A 24,652-nucleotide genomic window follows, 5' to 3' on the forward strand; every position below is an offset into this window, starting at 1 on the left:
GAGGAGGAGGGGGAGGAGGAGGAGAAACAGCAGCAGCCGCCAGCAAGCCATGGGGGTTCATGCCTTTAATCTTACTACTTGGAGGCAGAGGCAGGCAGATCTCTGAGTTTGAGGCCAGCCTGGTCTACAGAGTGAGTTCCAGGACAGCCAGGGCTACATGGAGAAATTCTGTCTCAAAGGAGGAGGAGGAAAAGCAGGAGAAGGAAGAGGAGGAAAGAAGAAAGTAGGAAGAAGAGGAGGAAGAGGAGGAAGAGGAGGAAGAAGAGGAGGTAGATGTGATAAACACCTCACAATTCCAGCATGAGAGAAGTGGACCCAGGAGGATGGGACATTCTGGGTCTTCCTCAGTGTGAGGATGTCAATGAAGCCATCCCGCCCTACAGGAGATCTTGTCTCAGACAAGGGCAGGGGAGCTTCCTGAAGATTTCAAAAGAATTGCCAGCAGATCCCCAGGGCCAGAATTTCACCAAGTACACAGTGAGAGTTGGATTTCTATAATATGTAAAACATTGGGCAGCGCGGGACACTGGTTCAGGGTCAGATATCACACTCTGGCCTTGGTTGTTCTGGAACTAGAGTGCAAACCTAGCTGGCCTCGAGGGCCTCGAAGTACAGAGATCACAGGTGTGAGCTATCACACTGATTGTTTTAAATTTTTAAATTTTTTGGTTTTTCAAGACAGCATTTCTCCGTGTAGCCCTGGCTGTCCAGGAATCCTCTGTAGACCAGGCTGGCCTAGAACTCAAAGATTCTCCTGCTTCTGCTTCCCCAATACTGGGGTTAAGGGCATGTACCACCACGCCCAGCTTCACCACACTGATCTTTGTGCCTGGTAGTCAGGAAGTATCTCACTTAAAATTGCAGCCATGTGACAGATATGCTAGAGTTCCTATTTAACAGGGACAGATGACCCTTGTGCCCTCGATTGCTTTCTGTAATAAAAGAGTGTATTCTGCTGTAATAAAACACTAGCCAGACTAGCCAGAATCAACTGGTGGAGGAAAGGGTTTACTTCATCTTATACTTCCAGCTAACAGCCCTTCAGTGAGGGAAGTCAGTGCAGGAACCTGGGGGCAGAAACTGAAGCAGAGGCTGGAGAGAGTGCTGCTTCCAGGCAGGCTTTCCCTGGGGAGGAGGGGGCCTGAATGAGAATGGGCCCCATAGGCTCATAGATTTGCAGGCTTAGTTTGAAAGGATTAGGAGGTGTGGTCTTGGAGGAGGCGTGTCTCTAGGGGTGGCCTCTCAGGTTTCAAAACCCCTTGCCAGGCCTGGTGGCTCTCTAAGCTCCAGTTACCTGCAGGTCAGGGTGTAAAGTTCTCAGCTACTGTTTCAGCGCATGCGTGTTCCCTGTCATGATGATCACGGACTAACCCTCTGAAACTGTAAGCAGTCCTCCAACTATGCGAGTTCTTTTATAAGAGTTGCCTTAGTCGTAGTGTTCCTTCACGGCAATAGGACAGGGACTAAGACGCCCAGCTTGCCCCCCCTGCTTTCCCCTATAGCCCATCCCACCTGCCTAAGGGTGGCACCACACAAGGTGAGCTGAGCTCTCCAGCATCGGTTGCAATTTTTAAAATGACCATCCCCCACAAGACCACAGGCCAATCCGATGGAGGCCATTCTTCAACTGAGGTTCCCCTTCCCAGGCAAGTCTAATGGCAGCCAGGGTTACAGGTAGTTGGGGGTTGGAGTGGTGACTGAATTCAGGTCTGAAACCCTGAGTTCTGAGTTTCCATATTAGCCAGTCCATTTCTAAAATGAGGGTGATGTGGGGCTTCAGCCTGGAATATAACCTCTGTGCTTGTCATTACTAGGGTTCAGAGATGAAAAGTGCCCAAGTCAGCAAGTTATAGGAATGGGACGAGAACCTTACATCTTCAGGAGCTTAATCCAGGATTTCTTAACGGTCTGTCTTCTAATGTCTAAGAAGTGGGGGTGGGTCTTGTCAGCCCCAGCAGCTCTCTTACCTGAAGAGCTCAGGGTCTTTTGCCTCAGGAAATCCCAGGATGCGGTCCCCAACATTGAGTCCCTTGTGTTTTAGTGCCACCTAGTGGTCGCAATGTAACACTGCCATGTGAAACTGCTTGCTTGAGCCAGCACACACCCTTTGTAGAACCAGGGATGTATACCCCGGCTCTGGGCAAATACATGGAAATAGTGGGAGCCCAGGCACGGGCTCCTTGATACCCCAGGTGCTTCCATACTGGGTCAGCTATTGTTTTGCCCCGTTAGTCTCCAGCACCAGGGCAGAGGCAGATGGATCTCCAGGGCTTGAAGTAAACCTGGTCTATATAACTAGTTCCAGGCCAGCCATGACTATATGAGACCCTCCCTCTAAATGAAACGCCTAACAACTCCTTAAAGGCCTATACCACAATGTTTGGTCTTTATTTTGTTTTTAAGATTTATTTTATTTTAATTTGTGGCTATGTGTGAGCGCCTGTGTGCACGTGTGTGCCACATGTAAGCTCCTCTCCCAGACACACATTCATTGCTTGATCAAATTGATCAAATCACGTCCTTCCTTACTCGGTACCACTGTCTCAGGTGTGACATACTTACATCTATTATCTCAGGTCATCACATGACATGCTTACCTGGGAGGGACAGGGGACACACGTTTCACACCCCATAAACTCAGTGTGGTGGTGCACACTTGTTATCTCCACCCTCAGGAGGTGGAGGCAGGAGTATCAGAAGTTTAGGGTCATCCTCGGCTACACTGAAAGTTCAAGACCAGCCTGGGCTACATAAAATTCAGTCTTAAATAAAGACACAGAACAAAACAAAAATAAAATAAAATGGTCTTGGGTACTGCTCCGCATCTTCTCACTAACAACGATCAGTGTAACGCATTCTGCTCAAGATAACGATGTATCTTGGTGGCTGAAGTGCAGAGGGAAGTGACGCCCAGCACCACCCCCGCCCCAGACAGTGATGTTGGGATTTGGGTTGTGAGTTACAGATTAGCCTGGGGAAGCTCTGGAAGCATTTATGGTGTGAACCTTTCTGTGCATGGGCAGAGCATGCCTCTGCGAGGAGTCTCGTCTTCAGTGAAGTCATTTGTCCTCGGGCCCATTTCTGAAGTGGGGTCTGTGAGGTATCTAAAGGTTTCCTTAACTCCTCCTTCCCACGGAAATGCCTCTGCTGGCTCTTTGGCTCACACAGTTAAGGACTTCAGATCACTTATATTTTCCAGTTGACCCAGCTCTGGTCTCTCCAGTCCTCAGCTGGAAGGGAAGACCCTGAAGAGCCGGCAGGAGGCTCAGGTCCTCCTGCGCAGGGAGAGGGGCATTACTGATTGCGGCACGAATGGACTGTTTATGAAAAGGAGGGAAGAGAAGTGGGTGCTCAGGGTTCAAGACCCAGGGCTGGGGATGATAAGAACCATCAGTCTTCTTGGTTTCTGGGAAGGGGTTCTGTTAGGACTACAGTCATCTGCAGGCCAGGGCCTGGGGGTACAGCGGGAAACTGACAGGCGATGTTATGTGTCCCTTCTTGGGAAAGGGGTGGGCAGTAGCTAGCGTGTGTGCATGGAGTATACACACGAACTCCATCCTGTGTGTGCATGGGTGTGACGTCATGGAGCCAGGAGAGAGGCCTGGAGAGGCCTGTCTTTCTCGACAGCCAGAGGAAGAACCAACCCTGTCAACACTTGGGTCTCAGCCTTTGAGCCCCTAGAACTATAAGATGATAGATTTCTGTCATGTTAAGCATCGAGTTTGTGGTGTCTGTTACAGCACTAGCAAACGGACACACCCTAGTCAGAGAGAAAAGCCTAGGAGGTGAGGAAGGACTTCCTTGAGAAGGTGTGGGGCCTTGAAGGATGAATAGGAGTTTTATGAGGCACAGATGCCCAGGGAGAACACCATAGACAGAGACTGCGTAGAGAACTGCTGGTTCTTTCTTGAAACTCTTCGAAACTCCCCACTCTACGCAAACATCTGGGACTGGAGAGTCCTTTGCTCTAAGACAATGGAAACAGGACTTTCACAGTGTGCACATGTGTGCGTGGGTGCATATGTGGGGGTGCATGTGTGCTCATGGGTGCACCTGTGTATGTGCGTGCATGTGGGGGGCACAGTTCTCATCAGTAGGGAGTACTCACAAAAGCACCTCCTGGAAGGAGTGGCCAGGGGGCACAAGCAGCAATAACTTGGTTCTCATCAGGGCCTTAGACTTCTGAAGGTCCAGGCAGCTTTGTGCTGACCAGGGTCCCTCCCTTGGCCTCACAGGACACACACCACCCAAGGACAGACACCCAGCTCTTGGTATAAGTACTTTATTTTAATTATAATAGTGCCACACCAAAACTACAGTAGCACAAAACACAGTAATACAAAAAAAATAGAGTCCCCAGCTCCAAACCCCATGTCCTTGTGCCTGCAGGGAAAACTCCGGGCTTGAGAGGAGGGGTCTTTCTGAGGGCAGGTGCCCTTCCCGTTTCCCGCCCTTCTCAAATCTCTGGAGGGGTGGGGGTTGGGATGCTGCTTTTGCACCCACCCATCCGTAACCAGCCTGGGTCTTCCTGCCTTGTCTCCCGGCACATGCTGAGCAATGTATTCATGACTGAACCCCAGTTCAGGACCCTGCTTCTAGATACTAGTATCCAGGACTGCCGCTCTATGGGGAGGCAGGGCAACGGGATAGAAAGGGCAGATAATCCAGACCCAGAAGGTCCCCCTCTGTGTGGCGGGGCATGGCTTCAGCACCTTCCTGCTTCCGGTGTTACCTTTCCCCAGAGAGCCAAGACCTCGAATATACTTACAGGGACCAAGAACCTTGCCAGGCACCTGCTTGGAGATCCCGGTCCCAGTGCTTAGGCTATCCCTACGCTATCAAGCGGGACTGAGACTACACTGTCTCTGCATCTTGGCCAAGGAGGGCTCTGGCTTCTGTGTCTGTGTGTGTGTGTGTGTGTGTGTGTGTGTGTGTGTGTGTGTGTGTGTGTGTGTGCTGTGCGGCGTGGGGGCATGGCCTGCCAGGGGTGGTGATGGGCACTACTAGGGTCTTCACACACAGGTCAAAGGGCGTCGGTCCCTACAGCAGTCATGAGAAACGCAGTGAGCGCCACCTAGTGGGAACCCACTTATCTATCACGTGATGCTGTGGGTGGATGCCATACCACCATTCCCTGTAGCCCACTAGGGCTGGGAACCTTCCAGTCTTGGCCTGTCCTGGCTACAGCACCCACCTCCAAAAAACACAGAGAGCGGGGTGGGTGGGGGAATCCCTCTAACTACAAGGACTGATTCAATGCGAGTGTCACGGGGTTGGGGGGGCTGAACGCCTGAGAGAGGTTAGCAGCTCCCGACACTGGACGTCTATCTGGAATGGCTATTCTGTCGGCAGGCTGGGAACTACCCTGGGGCTTCTGGGAGTGGGGCTATTGGTGTTGGCTTCTAGTCAGGACACTTGGGGGCTCCACTGGGAAAGCAAGCCTAATACTGCCTCCTCGATGGAGCTCAGGGGCTGCAGCCTGGGGTAAGGCACTAGAGAAGGGGTCCCAGGAGCCAGGCCAGGGCAACTACAGGCTACAGAGCTTGGAGGGAGAACTGGACTATTTTTTTTCCCCTTTCCCTTGGTACAGAGGGTCAGCGAAGGCGACCATTTCAGGATGTCAGAATTGCTACACAGAAGCAACGGGTCCCAAGGCCAGAAGAGGTGGGACCAAAAAAAGACATCTTTGGACAACAGTGTGTATCTGATAGGGTGTGGGGTCTCAGCCCCAATGGACTCTTATGCTCTAGAGTGTTCCGGTGCCCCCAAGTTGTATGGAGACCATTACTCTGGCTTTGTGCTGCCACAGCTATCAACTTGGGTAGCAGCCCATCCTTGTTGGGGTTGCCATGGTTGAACTCCAGAGACAGGACAGGTAAGCTGAGTAGGCCACGCCCACAAACCAGGCCCTTCAGCTGGCTGCCCCCTCTGCTTGGGGGCCATTACACCAGCAACAGGCTAATGCTCAAACTAGCGACCTTCTCAGCAGCCTGGGGTCCCCTGGGGTAAATCAGTGGGGTTTCCTTTGTCCACAGTTTGTTTAGAAAAAAACGAGAACATAATAAATATACTAATCTTTTCTTTAAAAAAAAAAAGTGTTTTAAATGCATTTTCCCTGAAGATTTCCAGTGTATTCCATAATGTTTAAAAAATAGTCTCCCTAAAAATATATCTTTAAAGCATTTGACACAGTGGTATTGTAGTATATCTGGCATTGGGTGTGGGCAAGGGGCCATGTCCCACTGCCATTGTCAGTGTGGCCCAGGGCTGGCGAGCCACCATCTTGACTCACCCAAAGGCCCGCTAGAATCACACATGGGTGTCCGGGATGTTGGAGATTCACAGGGGGTCAAATCTTGGCTTTGAGTGACAAGCCTCTATCATAGGCTTAGACAGATGGTTGCATACTTTCCAGGGTAGGGAAGGGGCCCTAAGGCCGAGGGTCTGGAAGGAAGGTGACAGCATCGCCCAGCTGGTAGGCCCCTTCCCTTCTTCCGTCTTTGTTCTCCGTGCTTCAGCCCTTACCAGACTTCGCATTTGTGATGAGGGTTCATGGGGGAGCCAGGCGGGCAGTGAAAGTGTTCTGAGAACTCCTTGGAGTTGGAGAGCGAGCCGATGACACGGAAGCGAGAGGGGCTGTGCGGATCAGTGATGAGGCCTTCATGAGAACTCTCAGGTGTGCGGACCGAGCACCAGACCTGGGGGGGTGGGGCAGTAATGAAAGGAAGCTGGAGTCACTGTGGGGGCCTGAAGATGATGGTAGCAGAATGAGCCTGAGATCCCAGGGAGTGAGGAGCAGGTAGAGTAAGGAGGCCAGAGGACAACTATGCCACAGGTGACACCCTCTCTGGCAGGAGTTTCTGCCCTTTGCCCCTCCAGCCAGGACAAAGGCTCTGACCCTTCTACACCTGGCTTATCTGCACACATGAGTCTGCCAAACATTACTCAGACACCTTGGAGGAGTTGATCCAGAACTTTCCTGTGCTGGGAAGGATACCCTGCTTATAATTTCAGACACCAACAGAAGGCACGTGGCTGGACACACACTCAAGGATAACCCGGTCTATACCTTTTGTTTTGTTTTGTTTTTTGAGACAGGGTTTCTCTGTGTAGCCATGGCTATCCTGGAACTCACTCTGTAGACCAGGCTGGCCTCGAACTCAGAAATCCACCTGCCTCTGCCTCCCAAGTGCTGGGATTAAAGGCATGTGCCACCGCTGCCCGGCCCAGTCTATATCTTAAGTTTAAAAAACTTCTTCTAGAACCAGGCATGAAGGCACAAGCCTTTAATCCTAGCACCAGGGAAGCAGAATGCAGACAGATTTCTGTGAACTTGAAGCCAGCCTGGGCTACATAGTGAGACTTTGTCTCAGGGGTAAAATAAAAGAAAAATTTCTAGAATCCTAGCAGGGATCTTGGATTACCTTGCTCGCTAATGGATAGAACACAAGAGTTTTTATTTTTTATTTTTTTGGAGACAGGTTCTTATGTAGCTCAGGCTAGCCTCAAATTTTCTATGTAGCTTGAACTTCTAATCCTCCTGCCTCTTGATCCTGAGTGCTGAGATTCTAGCCAAGTGCTGCCATGCCCCTGATGGCTAAACAGTGTTGGGATGAAACCGAGGTCACCTTGCAGTACTCAGCTGGGCTACATCTACCCCACCAAGGTCTCTCCATTCATTTTATTTTATTTTTAGGTGTTTGGTTTTATTTTACATGGATGGGTATTTTGCCTGACTGTGTAGTGTCCTTGGAGACCAGAGGATGATGCCTGGCTCCCCCAAAACTAGAGTTTGGATGGTTGTGAGCCACCATGAGGGTGCTGGGAACCAAACCAGGTCCTCTGTAAGCACAGCAGTGCTGTAACCACTGAGCCATCTCTTTCTCCAGTCTCCTTCATTTCAAGTTTAGTCCTTCCTTGGATCTCACCCCAGTATCGGACAGTGGTTCTCAACCTTCCTTATGATGATATCCTCACCTCGTGGCGTGGTGGCCTGCCACCCCCACCATAAAGTTATTTTCACTGCCACACCATAACTGTAACCTTGCTACTGTATGGATCATACTGTAGATATCTGTGTTTTCCAACGGTCTGAGGTGACCCCTGTGGAAGGTTTATTGGACTTTCCAGCCCACAAGAAGTTGTGACCCACAGGTTGAGAACCACTAGTACAGAGGAATGTCCCAAAGACAATCCGATGACTTAGGAAGGTGTCTTCTGAGAGGAACCTGCCACTGGCTCTGAAGTTCTTGAACACTCCCATGACGAGACACACCCGCCTTTCCTCCTGGTGAGCTCACCTGTGCAAATCCCAGGAAGAAGAGCTGGTTGCTGGTGAGACCCAGGGTGGGCAGTGTCTGCTCAGCTCCATTCTTCTTTACCCAGTTCTGGTATGCCTGCGAGGAGAGAACAGCATCGTTTAGACATCACCCTGTGAGGAGGGGACACCTGTGGAGGTTACTGGGGAAGAGGTGGGTGCCTGGGAGTCTGCTTCCTTCGGTGTTCTCATTCAAAAATCCAACCCTGTGGCCTAAAAGATATACTCAATCACACATGCTGCCAAAAGTAAGCTTTCTGCTCCAGCCTCGTTCCAGATGTGTGTATCTCGATGGTCCCAGTCAGAAACCCAAGATGCATTTCAAATGCCACATGGCACAGATGGGATGACGGCTCTCTCCATTCCCACCTCTACACACACACAGACACACACACACACAGACACACACACACACACACAGACACATACACAGACACACACATGCACACAGACACATGCACACACACACAGAAACACACACAGACACACACAGAGAGACACACAGACACACACACAGACACACACATACAGACACACACAGAGACACACACACACAGATACACACAAACACACAGACACACACACAGAGACACACACACAAAGAGACACATAGACACACACAGACACACACACATACACATGCACACACACACACAGACACACACAGACACATAGACACACACAGACACACACACAAAGAGACACATAGACACACACAGAAACACACACATACACATGCACACATACACACACACAGACACACACACATACACATGCACACAGACACACACATATAGACACATGCAGAGACACACACAGACACACGCACACAGACACACACAGACACAAACACACACACAGAGAGACAGATGCACACAGACACACACACAGACACACAGACAGACACACACACAGAGACACACACACGGAGAGACAGACACACAAACACACACGGAGACACACGGAGACACACAGACACACACAGACACAGACACAGACACACACACACACATGGGTGTACATAGAGCTTCCCCATCATGGTCAACAGCCCTCCTGCCCCCCAGCTACTCAAGCCCAAAGGCCACATAGAACTCTACAGTCTTTGATTCCTTTAATCAAGTCAACCCTCACAGATCCAATCACGTTACCCTGCTCCCACACCTCTTGCCTGGACAAACCCCCACCTGTTGTCTGACTGGTTACCCCAACTCAAGCTGATTCAGAAAAGACCCCTTTCCCAAGTGGAGGCTTCATGAGCCTTCCCAAGTAGCAGTGGGAAGCTGACTTCTATAGAACTGGGAGAATAAACCCTCCATGGCTCTGTGGGCGGAGAACACTCAACCGCTCATAGTTAAAATGGAGCCACAGATGACACATGAACAACCGGCATGGCTATGTTCCTCGAAACTATGGAAATAGTGGGAGGGTTATTCAATCCTCACAGGCTGAGGCCACAGCTCCCCCCACCCCCATGCCTTTTAAAAATAATCCTTATTAACATTTCCTTTAGATGTATTTACTTTATGTGTCTGAGTGTTTTTTGTCTGCACGTATGGTTGTGAGCTGTCCCGTGGGTGCAGGGAACCAAACCAGGTCCTCTGGAAGAGCAGCCAGTGCCCTTAACCACTAAGCCATCTCTCCAGTCTCCATGGTGGAACTGAAGCTCCCTCCTCAGCTGCAGGGGGCTGGGGGGTTGCATCACTTTCATCTGGGCTACTCGCTTGCTCAGCACCCTCATTCCACTCTGGCCCCCATTTCTTCCTGTCCCCGAATGTATCAGGCTGGGGTCCAGCTCGTGGCTTCTGCACTTGCTTTTCTTTCTACTGAGACAATACCCCCAGCTTTTCTGTCTCTTTTTATAATTCAGGCATGTCCAACCTGCAGCCCATGTGGCTGTAAGCTCTGTGATGCTAAGGATTTAGCCTGACACACAATCATAAGCTTACTTAACACATGAGGCTTTGTGGATTTTTGAGACAAGGTCTCATCCAGCCCAGGATATCTTTGGTCTTGTACACCATCAGGCCTGGTTTTTACCGAGTGCTGGAGATCAAACCCGGGGCTTCATACATGCTAGACAAGGGCTATACCAACAGAGTTTCACCCGCAACCAGATTACTTTTGAAAACTAATTGTGCAGGTTTTTTTTTTTGTTTGTTTGTTTTGTTTTATAATTTAATGTGCATTGGTGTTTTGCCTGCATGTCTGTCTGTCTGAGGATGTCAGCACCTCTGGAAATGAAGCTGTGAGCTGCCATGTGGGTGCTGGGAATTGAACCTGGGTCCTCTGGAAGTTCAGCCAGTGCTTTTAACCACAGTTTTCAAGTGTGATGTTTATTGCTAATAACATCATGTCGTAATGTCAACAGGTCTCGGAGGTCCCTGGTAGACCATGTCATTCCCTCCAGAAGGCTAGGCTTGGACCCCTAATCCATCTCTGACCCCGTTTAGTGCCTGTCACACAATCAATAGCAGATAGGCTCTCCTTTCTGTCCCAGGCTTTTCTTGCCTGACCTCTGCTTCCATGCGTGTCACAGGCTGGATGGGAGCAGCTCCCGGCTCCCAGCTTCATTCTAGTGCCTCAAACACAGCACGGGTGAGCAGAAGGTTCTCAGTGCATGCCTCCTGATGGACAGAGGCTAGGCCAATTATGACACACTTCTGAACTCAGTTCCCGTAGCTGCAAAATGGAGATGCAATGCCAACACCAAGTCTTGAGCCCGTTGGGGACCCCGAGCCTGCTTGCAGCACGGCCCCAGTAAACATTGCTTTTCTGCATGTCTACTTTTATGGTCACAACTAGAAAGAACATCTGTACTGCCCTTTGCCAGATCTGCACCTTTTTCCAACCATTTTTCCCTTCTACCTAACTCAACTGACATCTCCGAGTATCAGTTGACTCTCTGGGTCTGGAGTGGGTCCAAGTCACCTGGTATCACCTTCCCAATGGCCTACCAGTCAGGTGTTAACAATTCTCAGTCACACAAACTCAGGTGAATTATTCCAGCCCCAGGACTCAAACCCAGAACCCTCTCAGTGTCCCTGCTGTGATCTGAATGTGAAATGTTCTCCATAGGTTCACCTGTTTTAACATTTGGTTGCCAGATGGTGGCGCTGTCTGGAAAGGTTGTGAAGTCTTTAGGACATGGTGGCTCACTGGAGGAAGTGGGTCACTGTGGGCGGGCCTCCACACTTTACAGCCCAACCCACTCCTATTTGCTTTGGACCAATCAGCTCCCCGACTCCTGCCACCACACCTTTTCCCCCACGACAGACTATATCCCCCCACTGCAAACCAGAACTAATCTTTTGTTCCTTAAGTTGCCAAGTACTTTCTCACAATGAAAAAAAGTCACCAATACAGGCCTTCTCCCCCCCCCGACCCCAGGCTCCTACTTCTGGAAGGAATAGCCAGGCTGTGCAGTGGGCCTGATCCTTCCCTGTGTCTCAGGAAGGCAGGTTTCCAGCAGGAAGCCTTCTGTGGGCTGAGTTTCAAAACTTCACTATCTTCTCATTCCACACCCAGTCACTCCACCCAGTAAAACCCAGGGGCCATGGAGCTTCTGTCCTGATCCTCTCTGCTTGAACAGACGTAGTCCTAGGACAGTGCCCACGGGGAGCAGACATACCCGGTAGGCCGCCTTGAGTCCCCCATTGTCGGCGATGTTCTCCCCAAGGGTGTGCCGACCATTCACTGGCTCCCCGTTCACACTGTAGTTGCTATATTGCTGCACCATGCACTCCGTCTGCTGCTTGAACGCTTCCACGGATGAGTTCTTCCACCAGGGCCGGAGGTTCCCATCCTTGTCATACTCCCGGCCTGAGGACGGAGGAGAGTGGTCACTCAAGGGACCCACTGATACTCCTCTGGGGTATGTGGACAGGAGCAACTGATGGTATGTTCAGGGACACAAAGGACCAGGGCTGGCTTTTAATACTGGCCCCTGACCTCAAGAAATAGATTTCCAGCCAGGGCTGCCAGTGCCAAGACCACAGGTAGGCCCCAGCCTTTCCTTCTGGGTTATGGGATCGATCCTCCAGGCAGGAGGTAATAAGTGGGAGTCTGGCCATTAGCTAATGACTGCCATTTCTCTGACCAGAGAAGTTTCTAGAATGGTAGAGAAGTGTACACTCCCTGCCGAATATTACTGACAACTTATAAGCAAGAGTTCTCCAGGAGCAGGGGCTTCGGGGAAACCCCAGACCTTCCTCCCACTGATATATGAAATCCTCACATTCATGGTATAGACGAGAAAAGAGAGGTGTGAACGTGTGATAAGACCAGCTGAAGCCCATCCCGCCAAGCTTTGAACAGTGATTCCCTCTGTATGAATCTCCTTAGAAGCAAAGGGAGGTTGGGCTGGAAGAAGGTCGGTTCTGTCTGAATGGGGGCCCCAAGCAACCTGTACCTTGATCATCAAAAGCGTGAGTCAGCTCATGGCCCACAACAACACCGATGCCTCCGAAGTTCAAGGCGCTGGAGAAGGAACGTACAAATGAGAGTGAAGCCAGTTATGGGACCTAAGACATAGAGAACTGCAACCTGCAGGGACTTCTGGGAATGTAGCCCTTGGAGATAGCAGGAAGCTGTGCAGAGCTAGCCACGCGCAACTGTGTCCTCTAGCGGCCAGGCGCATGTCCAAGTCACTCAGCAAAGCTGAGTCTTAATGCTCATGAACAGACAGAGGGTGGGGCCAGGCCAGCCTCTGCCTAAGTGTCACACAGTAAATATCCAGCCTGGGATTCAAATCCAGGGCCGTGGCTTTCAAAGCCTGTCTGTATGAAACACAGGTAGAATGTCTGCTCTCCAGTTCCAGAGGGACCCTGACTCTGTGATATGCTCCTCCCAGTCCCACTCTGCAGGGACATCCAGAGACCGGCTGGTTACATGGTCAGTTGTAGGTTCTGGGCCAGACTGGACTGGGGGTTGCTGAGGCTGGGGAGTGGTTGGGTTAAAACATAACCTACTTGGCTGGGCTGTGGTGGCACACGCCTTTAATCCCAGCACTTGGTAGGCAGAGGCAGGTGGATTTCTGAGTTCGAGGCCAGCCTGGTCTACAGAGTGAGTTCCAGGACAGCCAGGACTACACAGAGAAACCCTGTCTCGAACCCCCCCGCCCCCCCCCAAAAAAAAAAGAAAGAAAAAAACATAACCTACTTGGGTGAAGAGCGGGTATAAAATGGCGCCTGCAGTATTCCAGCTGGAAACACAATCTCGTTCTTGGTGGGCGAGTAGTAAGCGTTCACCATGGGTGGGGTCATACTCCACCTGCAAGCCACAAGCACACATGAGATCTCTGGCAAACCTGGTGGAAGGGGAGGTGGGGGGCATGGCTTAGAGACTATGGTCTGGAGTCTGAGCTGGGCGTGTTATACTTTGAGAGGCAGGGGCAGGTGGATCTTTGTGAGCTTGAGGCCCACCCAGTCTACAGAGCCAGTTCCAGGACAGCCAGAGCTACATCATAAGGAGACTCTTATGATGTGAAACAAATGTGGATTCTGGGAGCTAGGGATGTAGTTCAGGGTGGAAGAGTGTTTGTCTAAGATGTATAAAGCCCTGGGTTCAATTCCCAACACCATATAAAACAGGATGACAGTGTACGCTGTAATACCAGCATTCAAGCAAAAGGACCAAGAGGTCAAGGTCATCTCCATTGATACGTCACACATTTAAGTGCAAGGCACTCAAATGTATCAGCAGCTCTCAACGTGCCTTAAAGCCTACCAAGGCAGCCCTTGGAGGTGCTCTACAAAAAACCAGATCTGCAGAAGCTGCCTGAAACGCCAGCACTGCAGATGTGGTGGCAGAGCCAGGAGGTGGTGGTGCAGGCCTTTAGTTCCAGCACTCGGGAGGCAGAGGCAGGTGCCTCTCTGAGTTCGAGGCCAGCCTGGTCTACAGAGTGAGTTCCAGGACAGCCAGGGCTACACAGAGAAACCCTGTCTGGAGAAAACAACAAAAACAAACAACAACAAAAAACAAAAAGAAAAACAAAAGCAAAGATGTGGAGACAGGAGGATCAGAGGTTCAAAGTCATCCTCAGCTATGTAATGAGTTCAAGGCCAAAACTTCTGTTTCAAACCCCAGCCTCCCCCCCCCCCAAAAAAAAAAAAACACCACCGCCACCAATAACTGAAAACCCAAAACGGGCAGGGGGCAGGTGACTGGGGAGATAGCTCAGTGGTGTGAGTCTTGCTAGCTAGACTAGTGACTAGTGACTCCAGATTCAAGAGGAGACCCTGCCTCAACATAAAGTGGAAGCTATCGGAGGAAGAGGCTCACATCTCCCCTCGAGGAGCTCAGACGTGTATGGTACCCACACATGCAAATAAGCACACATGTGCAAACAAAGCCAGAAAAACCCACACTCTAGAAACAACCCCCAAACCCAGACCAACAAGGCCCCCTCGCTCTCTGAATGTCCCTGAGAGGCAGTATAACTAGGCACTAAGCCTAGTCCCCACAGTGCAAGCTTCTTGTTCTGTGTCACCCAGTGGGCAACGCCCACAAAGCACATCAGTGTCCTTATCCTGTTTCCCTTCAGAGAGGCTGACAAACCACAGGCATGTGGGCGCAGATACTCAACATTTTCTTGCGGTTGCTTGATCTCTGGGAAAACAACTGATGTCATCTCTTACCCATGACAAAAATGTGAGGTTTCAAAACAATTTTTGGGTGGGCTGAGATGGCTCAGTGACTAAAAGCACTGGCTGTTCTTCCAGAGGACTTGGGTTCAGTTCCCAGCTGCCATGGGGTAGCTTACAATGGCCTGCAAATCCAGTCCCAGGGGATTTGATGCCCTCTTCTGGTCACCACGAGAACTGCATGTATGTAGTATACATACACGCAGGCAAAACACATACATAAAATAAGTAAAAATCTTTGTCTTTTTTCATTCTCTCATTACCGACCCCACCCCCTGCCAGGGTTTCTCTGTGCTTCTCTGGGTCTTGGAAGTCCCTCATAGACCAGGCTATAAAGACCTGGGATTAAAGGCATAAGCCACCACCACTCAGCTAATTTTTTTTTTATCATCAAAGAAATAGGAATGTGTACAAGTATTAGACTATGCACAACTATTAAAGTCTCGCCTTTCCTGCCGGGTGTGATGGAGCAGACTTTTAATTCCTTCACTTGAGAGGCTGAGGCAGGTGGATCTCTGTTTGAAGCCAGCCTGATCTACGTAGTGAGTTCCAGGAGAGCTAAGGCTATGTAGAGAGACTCCTGTGCCCAAAATCCAAAAGAAAAACGACAGCCAACGAAAAGCCTTCGCCCTTCCTAAGCGTCTGTCTGGTGAGGCTGGCTTTTCTACATAATACTCTAAAACAGACAATTACAGCGGGTGATATAGAGGCAGACATGAGAACCAGCTGCCTGTTAAACCAGAAATAAAGAGAACTGAGACTGAGGAGCCTGGGTACAGCTCACACTTTTTGTTTGTATGTTTGTTTCTTTCTTTCTTTTTTTGTAATTTTTTTTTTTCGAGACTTTGTGAAGCCTTTGTGGTGAGGCTGGCCTCGAACTCTTGAACGCTGGGATTAGAGGCATGCACCGCCATTGCTGGCTGCACTTGTTGCTTTTGCAGAGGACCTGGGTGTGGCTCTCATCATGAATGGCAGTTCACAACCACCTGTGCCTCTAGTTCCAGAGGCTCTGACCCCCTTTCTGACCCCTGTGGGCACCAGGCATGCACATGGTGCACAGACAGAAAAGCGGGCAAAACACTCGTATATGTCATTAAAAACAATTAAAAAACCTCCATATTTTATTTGTGTGTGCATGTATTTGTCTGCCTGCGAGTATGTGCAGGTGTCTGTGAAAGCCAGAGGGGCTGAGAACTACACTTCAGTCCACTAGAAAATCAGGTTATGCTCTTAACTGCTGAGCCACTAATCCCTCCTACCCTCACTAGAGAGGAAGGAAAAGAGAGATGGGGTCTCACTATGTAGCCCTAGCTGCCCCTTCACTCTCTATGTGAACCAAGCTGGCCTGGAACTCACTGAGATCCACCAGCCTCTGCTGCCCTCACCCCAAGTGTTTGGGCTAAAGGCATGCGCCTCCATGCCCAGCACATAAAAACATTTTTGAGAAGACACTAATTTTATAAACTTTTTGTAAAGCCAACAGAATGCATGTTTTGAGAGCTTTTTTGGGGGGCATCTGGCTGCCTTTGTTTTGGCATCTATATCTGACATCTTCAGGGCTGGCCTAGAATTCACCAAGTTGCATGAGGTGACCTCTATCTTCTCAGTTCCCAACTTCCTTTATCGCCTAAGTTCTGAAGCTGCAGGGGTGCATATCACCTCTGGTTTTTCTGAGGTGCCAAGGACCAAGCATGCCAGGCAAGCACCCCATGACCCTATCTGCAACTGCAGATCTGAGGATGGGTGCTAATGTTTTAAACCTATAGAAGGGTCCCAAGACCAAAAGATTGTGACTAACCATACAACGTGAATCAAATAGCTGGCATTTCATTGTTTTCCTGGTGCAGAGGGGAGAGCCAATGAAAAATATGAAAAATAGAAATGACATTTGCCACGTGTGCCCAGTGGCTCTGTTTCCTCCCTGTGAGCACCACAGAGGTAAGATTTTGCTGGCTGTCATGACGGTGTATAAAGATAGTGAGAGATTTACCGCATTACATCGATAGCCAAATAACCACCAATGAATTCATGGGTGCCTAACAACATTTAGCTGAAAGACTAAAAAAAAAGTTAAATTTAAAAATTCAGATGAATTGGCAGCCCTGCCTGTGCTATATTCTGAGGCTTTAAAAGCCCATCTTGTGCTTGAGGAAGTCCCGTTGAAGATAGGGCGCTTAGAGGGAAACAGGTGTCTGAACCTCCTGTCCACAAGGGGGAGCCAGAGGCAAAGGGGAGTTCTCATTACCTAGGTTAAGAAATCTGCAAAAAATGTTTTTGGAGTCAGAAAGTTAACCTGAGGAACAACACTGAGTTGAGAGGGTGTCTGACTTTTTCTAAGGAGACTTTGTTTGTTTTGTGCTGTTTTTGTTTTGCGACCAGTGGATAGAACCCAGGGCTTCATTCCCGCCAGGCAAGTTTCTACCCGAGTATAATATACATGTTTATCTAGAGTCTGTCTGTCTGTCTGTCTGTCTGTCTGTCTGTCTGTCTGTCTATCTATCTATCTATCTATCTATCTATCTATCTGAGTTTGTCTATCTATCTATCTATCATCTATCTATCTGAGTTTGTGTGTGGTGTATGCTTGACTGCTATTTATTTGTGAGTGTGGAATATGCATCTGTGTGCACGTGTGCACACGTGTGTGCAGAGGCCAGAGATCATTGTTGAGTGTCTTCCCCTACTGCTGTCCATCTGAATTTCTTGAGACAAGATCTCTCATGGTATCTGGAGCTTGCCAGTTTGGGTACACTGGCAGGTGGGACAAGCCCTGGAGATCTTGTCTCCTTTGCCTGCACCAAGGTGACATGACAGATCACAGCGTCCTTGCACTTCTTTAGCAAACACCTTTTTTTTTTTTTTTTAAACTAAATAAAACACTAACACACCCAAAGCTGTGTGCAGCAGCACGTGCCCAACCCATTGTGAGGCACTGGGGATGCTGAGGCAGGAGGACCAGTGGAGTTCAAGAGTTCAAGGCAATTGTGGACAACATGCTAAAGCCCCAAACTCAAAAACAGTGAAAGACAGACACTTGGTCTCACTCAGGGTTATTCTGATTTAAGAGCTCTGGGTTTGTTTGCACAGTTGGGGTTCAAGCCTAGATCCATGCAGGTAAAAGGCAAGCACTCTATCACTGGGCCACACCATGGCCCAAAAGAGTGTGCCTATGAAAAAGGCCCTCAGGTGCTGCCGCTGTGGTACAGTGTGGTTCAGCAGATACAACTGCTGGGGCCCATCCAGAACCTTCCTCAAACCCCTATGGAAAAGCCACCACTTGTGTCATGAGAAATTGAGGACCACATGGGGGTCTGCTCAATGATCCAAGACCAAGCTTTTCCCTTCCCAGGGTCAAGAGGGAGAAGGAAGCTCTAAAGGCTGCGGAGTCAGCAGTGCTGGTGACAGGAAGCCAGCTCTGTTCAGCTCTGGGGTGCTGACCACTCTGCCAGCAGGCCAGGTGTGGGTGATGCTGACCCACCCGCACCCAGCCGGGAACCTCGCTGGCCTTCAGTCTTACAAGCCAGAGACCCAACTCCACCCCTCAGTGGGTGCTTATGACAGCTGTATCTGGCTCAAGACAAGCAAGCGATGAAGCCAAGGGCCCCACCCCTCATCCCCCAGTTACTCTGGGTCTCCCAGTGTACAAGGAGCCCACACCTTGGGCAACTCACTGGTCTCTGTTGGGGGCTTTCCTGAGCTGGTCGGCCGTGACCTTCCATGAGAAGCTGAAAAAGCGCATGGCGTTCTCAAAGTAGAGATCAGGAACCACTGTGTACTGAGGAAATAAAGCGGGGTCTCCAGTGAGAGCACGGTCAGGCTGGGAACCTTCTAGAACCTTGAGAACTGAGGCACCACAAGACCAAAGACCGGAATGGAGGACTCAGGTTCTCCCTTTACCTTGACTCTCCCTTTCAAAGACACTCGAGAACTGTTACCTACAAGTGCCTTCGAGGGTCATGGTCCTAGGAAAGTACCTGGGACTTTAGCAAGAATACGCTCGGCACTGACAGACATATCCTATACCTGTCCTAGCCAACATGGTCAGTTTTTTTTTTTAAAGATTTATCTATTTATGTGAGTATACTGTGGCTTTCTTCAGACACACCAGAAGAAAGCACCAGACCCCATTACAGATGGTCGTGAGCCACTGTGTGGTTGCTGGGAATTGAACTCTGGACCTCTGGAAGAGCAGTCAGTGTTCATAAGTGCTAAGTTGTCTCTCCAGCCCTCTAGCCAATATCGTAAACACTACCTGCACTTTCAATGGCTTTTAAATTTTTAATTGTTTGGGCTGGGGGTATAGCTCAGCTGGAAGAGGACTTGCTTAGCATGAACAAAGCCCCGGGTTCAATCTCAGCACTAAGCATGGTACTGCATGCCTGTAATCTGAGCACTGGGGAGGTACCAGCAGGAAGATTAGAAGTTCAAGGCCAGCCTTGGCTACATACAGAGTTCAAAGCTAGCCTGGACTACATAAGATCCTGTCCCTGAGCCAGCAATAAGATAAAAGTTTAATTGAACAGCTCCCTGTGGGCCTGGAGCTGGACTCTATCTCAGAAGTGTTGGGGTATGCAGCCTCGTGCACCCCGCAACACCCAGCTCCACCCTCAGACACCCTTCAACATCCAGCCTGACTTCTTTGTCCCTGACAAATGCAGAACCCTTGCTCAGATGCATTTCTGGCTATGGAACAGCCATCAGACACTGGCTCCCTGGGAAAAGTCAGGTCCTGGGGCAGCATCCAGCGGCCTCCAGGAGTCTTTGGATCTTACGTCCTGACACTTAGGAACACTTCTCAAGGAATTGGAGCTGCAGATGGAGTCTGGCAGCCTCAGAGGTAATTTTAATAGATTCAGGTTTTAAATATAACCCAGAGGTGAGGCTACTGTCACGTCAAAAGGGCCCCAAATGACAATCTTCAATTGTGAGAACCTGGAAGACCTAATCACTGGCTCAGAACTGCAGTCACTCAAGGCAGCTGATTTGCTGACAGCTCCAAGCTCAGGAGCTCCCGAGATTAACCCCTCGATGCCTGGTGCTTGGAAAGCAGGCTTCCTCCTTCCCATTAACATTTCAAGGTCAAAGCCAAAGGTCCAGGCATTCTCTGAGGAAGGAAGAGAGGAGCTCGGGGGCAGGAGGATGTCTGGGAGCAGCGGCAGCACTGGATAAGGGGCTCACTTTGCTCACTCGGAGGCTTTGGGGTCGATAATTCTCACTGTGCCTTTGAAGATCGACTTGCTTCATTTCTTCAAAGTAATCATTTAAAAAAATGTATGTGAACACGCATGCACATGCATGTGTGCTACTCGACACTTGTGTGTGATGGGGTGGCCATGGAAGCCAGGAGTCATATCTACTGGAGCTTGCATTGCAGGTCAAGAACTGCGGGTGCTGAGAACCCAACTCCGGTTCTCTGTAAGAGCAGCACATGCTCTGGACCACTGAGCCAGCTCTCCAGTACCTTCCTTAGTCTTTTGGTCTGTCTGTCTGAGATAGGATCCATCTTATAGTCCAGGCTGACCTTGAACTTGCCAAGTAGCCAAAGATGGTCTTGAACTCTGTTCCTCCTGCCCCAGCTTTTAGAGTGCTAGGATTAGAGACACATATTGCCATGTCTGGCTATTCTCCATGTCCCCTCCTTTTTTTTTTTTTTTTTTTTTTTTTTTTTTCTTTTCTGTCCCATGGTGTTGGGGATGGAACCTATGGCCTCACATACCCTAAGCACATGCTGTACCACTGAGGCCCCCTCACCCTGGCCATTCCCCACCCCCTCCCTGGAGCTGAGCACTCCTAGTGAGGCACAGAGCTTGTGTTCCAGACTAACTGAGGAACAATGGCTGATGATGGTGACTCTGGAAAGACAGGGACCCCCACGGACCCAGGAACATAAAGGAACAGGAAAAACCTTCTTTACTATCCCTAAACCCTACCCTACATCACGTTGGTACAGGCTGACAGCCACCACCCTGGCCTTTCCTCACGAGGGCATCAGGAAGTTTGAGGGGCATGTGGAAGCCACACTTACATCATTAAACACTTTGTCCAGCTCCTTGGGGTCCATGATGAAGCTGGGGTAGCCTATCATGTTGTAGATGGCATCCGCCTGGACAGGAGGGGTTGGAGAAAGACAGTATCAAATGATGCTGGCCAAGCCGGCCCCAGCTCTGTGGGGTCCAGCTCAGGGTCCGTGTCAAGGAGAGCCAGGGCTACCCTTCCCACCTTCTTAAGGATTCTACTTTTTTTTTTTCCTGGAATGAGTCTGGTAAATTCTGATGAAATGTCATTCTGCCCAAGAGAGTATCATGGTTTGGATGTGTCTCCCAATGTTTATGCATTGTAACTGAATTTCGAGCAAAACAGCGAGGAGAGGTGACTGGGTCACACAGCCTTCCTTGGTCCTCATGAATGATAGCCACAGTTGCAGGAGAGAAAGAAGACCAGGGTTTACTTATCACAGGGGCCAGCTCTTACGAAAGGGTTCGTCTAGTCCCTTCTAGGGTGTGCATGTCCTTTGCCCTTCCCCCTTCTGCTATGGGATGTCTCTTGACATCACGCCACGAGGGGCTTCAGGATGCACCAAGTTCCACCAGAGTCACAGGGCACAAAGGCATCCACACACATCCTCACTGGACAGAGTCTCTCCCACCAGCTTTCCTCCCCCAGACACAGCTTTACTTCTAGACTGGCAGCCTAGTGCTGTCTGAACAGCAAGGTAGCCTCACCTTCTCTTTGGCTGATCTCCGGGTCTCTTCATCCATCCATTGCAGGGTGCTCAGACTTTCCTCGAATGCCTTCTTGATCTCCAAGATGATCTCGCTGGCCTGAGGGGACAGATGCCACACTGGTAAGGGCTGGGCCTGGCATCACCAGGAGCCCTGTGCCTAAGGACACTGCCGGCTGGTGCTGGGTAAGGGAGGATCCATGCTTCCTACCCATCCTCTCCTTACAGAATCCTGCAAGCCACGATGGCCTCCCACTGACAGGACTGGGGTCAAGTAAGATGGGGCAGACTTTCAGGAAGTTGACAAGTCTGTGTTGCAGGACTTTTCAGAACCTCTAAGATGGACCAGTGGACCGTGATTACTTTAGAGAAGGCTAGAATCCATAGCCTTCCCCAGACTGGCCAGAACAAAGAAATCATTTTGAATGGAATGAGCTTTGAAATCTAGAAAATCTATTTCTGAGGGACAGTTTCCAAAAGGTTGTGATCACTCTGGAGATGAACAGTAACTCTGGAAGGTAACTATGTCATGGCCAGACCTGGAGGTCAGAGACAGGTTGAAGATTCTAGAGAAGAGGACAGCCGCACTCCGCAGCAGCAGAGGTGATAGGCTCAAGGCAGAGAGCCCTTGACTCCAACTGGAATCTGCGTTAACGGCAGCCTGAGATAATCTCTATGTGGTTAGCACTATTAGCGACCACAGCAAGGGCTGGGGCCAGGGTTCAGTTGGTAGAGTGCTTGGTTAGTATGTGTGGGGCCCTAGGTTCAATCCCCAGCACCCCTAAACACAGGAGGCACTTACTATGTTCTTGCTATCTTCTGCAAAGGTTGCTTTCACAAACATGGGGCCCAGGGCGAAGCCCAGGTTGTTTTCCGTGTCACTCACGCAAAACTTCCAGCGGGGAAGACAGGTCTGGAAAACACACACATGGCTGTCAGTGGGACACACACATGGCTGTCCGTGGGCAGAGCCCTCCTTCTAGGCCTTTTCCACCCTGAATGGTGCCACCAGGGGCCTGTGCTTTCTTCTGGACCTTCAGACCCAGTGGAGGCTACTTAAGGTACTGAGCCAAGAAGACTCAGGGTTAGGGATATAGTTCAGTGACACAGTGCACTAGCAGGTCGGAGGCTGTAGATTCTGTCACCAGTACTAAAGGGGAAAAAAAAAAAGATAGGCATGGTGGCCTTGAGTTGGTGACCTGAGGTTTGAGACTAGCCTGGGCTACAGAGAAAGATCCCCCTTTCTCTCTTCAGCCTGGTCCCATAAGGCCTGGGGATGTAGCTCAGTTAGAGAGTGTGGGATGCAAGGGGCCCTGGGTTCATGTCCCAACATCACCTAACGTTAGGTGCAGGGCTAGGTATGATGGCGCATGCCTTTAATCCCAGCACTCAGGAGACAGAGGCAGATAGATCTCTGTGTGTTCGAGGTCAGCCTGGTCCCTATAGTGTGTTTTAGGTCAACATAGCTCCAGCACAGCAGAAGGTTCTCTTTCTTCTCCTAAGGCCTCGCATCCACAGGATGCCTGACCAGCAGACACTGCAGACAAGGCAGCTGACTATAACAGATCTGCCTGAAGCCCTGGGAAACTTTGGTCCCACTTGCCTCTGCATGGCAGCCCTGGAGAACAGCGACCACACAAGGGGCGCCCTGCTTATGTAAATGACTGTTGTTGTAAGGTTCTCTTCACCCAGGAGAGCTGGCAATAACAGCCTCTCACACTCCAGAAAGCCTAATTCAAATCAGCCCCAGACCTGACACAGTACAAATGCCCACCACAGGGAGATGGGCAATCAAAATGTGGGGTTCCCTACAGCAATGTGAGGACAGTAATCAAAATACAAGGTCTTTCTTCTTTTCCTCTTCCTCCTCCTCTTCTTCCTCTTTTTGAGATAGGGTTTCACCATTGGATATCATTGGCTATCCTGGAACTCATTCTGTAGACCAGGCTGGCCACAAACTTTCTGTCTCTGCCTCCCAAGTACTGGGATTAAAGGTATGTACTATCACTACCCGGCCAAAATCCAGGGTTTTCATATGTGATATGTCAGTTAACACAGCAAGGAACAGAGGCCAGTCTGGGCTACATGAGACCCTGTCTCAGGAAAAGACAAAGAGGGCAGGTGAGACAGCTCAGTGGGTAAAAGGGCTTGCTGCACAAGCCTGACGACCGGAGTTCAAGTCTCGGAATCCACGGTAGAAGAACTGATCCCGAAAGTTGTTCTCTGACTGCACACATGCACCATTGTATGTATCCACACACGCATCACACACACAATAACAGTAAATCAAAAGAAAAGTGTGATCCTTCACGTGAGGATCACATGTCACACAAGGGAAGCAGCCATCGGCAGAGTGAAGGGTCTATAAACCACCTTTGCTCTCAATCAGTTTTGTTGCTAAGAAACCTCTTTGCTCTTTGACTCAAGTGTACTTACTTCCTGCCCACTTCCTGCTGGCTCAGGTCCCCTCCTGGGCCCCCATGGACAGCAGCTGTCCCACCCCCAGTGGCTCTCTTCAATCTCCTCCCTTACAAGATCCACAGCGACAGTCTGGGAGGAACCACGGTCCCCTCATGCCCTGCCCATGTGGGCTGCGCACGGTAGCACACGCACCTTCTTCGTCCCGTACATAACCTCCATGAACTTCTCGTCGGCATCCTGAAAGCGCTGATCCAGGAAGGAGCTGGTTTTCCGTACCAAGTTCCATATCATGTAGTTGTTGAGTAGGCTGTGGTGACAGAACCGGGGAGAGTTCAGAGACACCTGGGTAGCATTCAAACTCACATTTCTGACCGAGGCTCTTCTCCAGTCTGCCCATATTGCTAAGCACAGAAACCATAAGCTCTTGAGGGTCAAGCCCAGCCCTTCCACCACAGGAAACCTTTGGTATCTAATGTAATCCCTTGTATACTGTCGGTACTCAATAAATGTCATTGCTTGGTTACTCTATCACAGCCAGAAGGAGGGGGCCAG

At 50.1% G+C, this 24,652-nt stretch overlaps 1 protein-coding gene across 2 annotated transcripts in view; it reads right to left on the reverse strand.

Moving 5' to 3' along the window:
* Nucleotides 1–4,266: 4,266 nt before the first annotated feature.
* Ece1 (endothelin converting enzyme 1) overlaps nucleotides 4,267–24,652 on the reverse strand; it is a 104,100-nt gene continuing 83,714 nt past the window's right edge. For both annotated transcript variants that reach the window (XM_034503141.2, XM_034503140.2), the window contains exons 10-19: nucleotides 24,293–24,407; nucleotides 22,482–22,592; nucleotides 21,681–21,779; nucleotides 20,984–21,061; nucleotides 18,630–18,733; nucleotides 13,475–13,585; nucleotides 12,726–12,793; nucleotides 11,946–12,136; nucleotides 8,301–8,396; nucleotides 4,267–6,698 (exon numbers count right to left, since the gene is read on the reverse strand). In XM_034503141.2, coding sequence (XP_034359032.1) covers nucleotides 6,522–6,698; nucleotides 8,301–8,396; nucleotides 11,946–12,136; nucleotides 12,726–12,793; nucleotides 13,475–13,585; nucleotides 18,630–18,733; nucleotides 20,984–21,061; nucleotides 21,681–21,779; nucleotides 22,482–22,592; nucleotides 24,293–24,407 — 1,150 coding nt within the window. In that variant the 3' untranslated portion in view covers nucleotides 4,267–6,521. The remainder of the gene's footprint in view (nucleotides 6,699–8,300; nucleotides 8,397–11,945; nucleotides 12,137–12,725; nucleotides 12,794–13,474; nucleotides 13,586–18,629; nucleotides 18,734–20,983; nucleotides 21,062–21,680; nucleotides 21,780–22,481; nucleotides 22,593–24,292; nucleotides 24,408–24,652) is intronic.

The sequence above is a fragment of the Arvicanthis niloticus genome, chromosome 5 (assembly GCF_011762505.2).
Source record: "Arvicanthis niloticus isolate mArvNil1 chromosome 5, mArvNil1.pat.X, whole genome shotgun sequence".
Classification (NCBI taxonomy): domain Eukaryota; kingdom Metazoa; phylum Chordata; class Mammalia; order Rodentia; family Muridae; genus Arvicanthis; species Arvicanthis niloticus.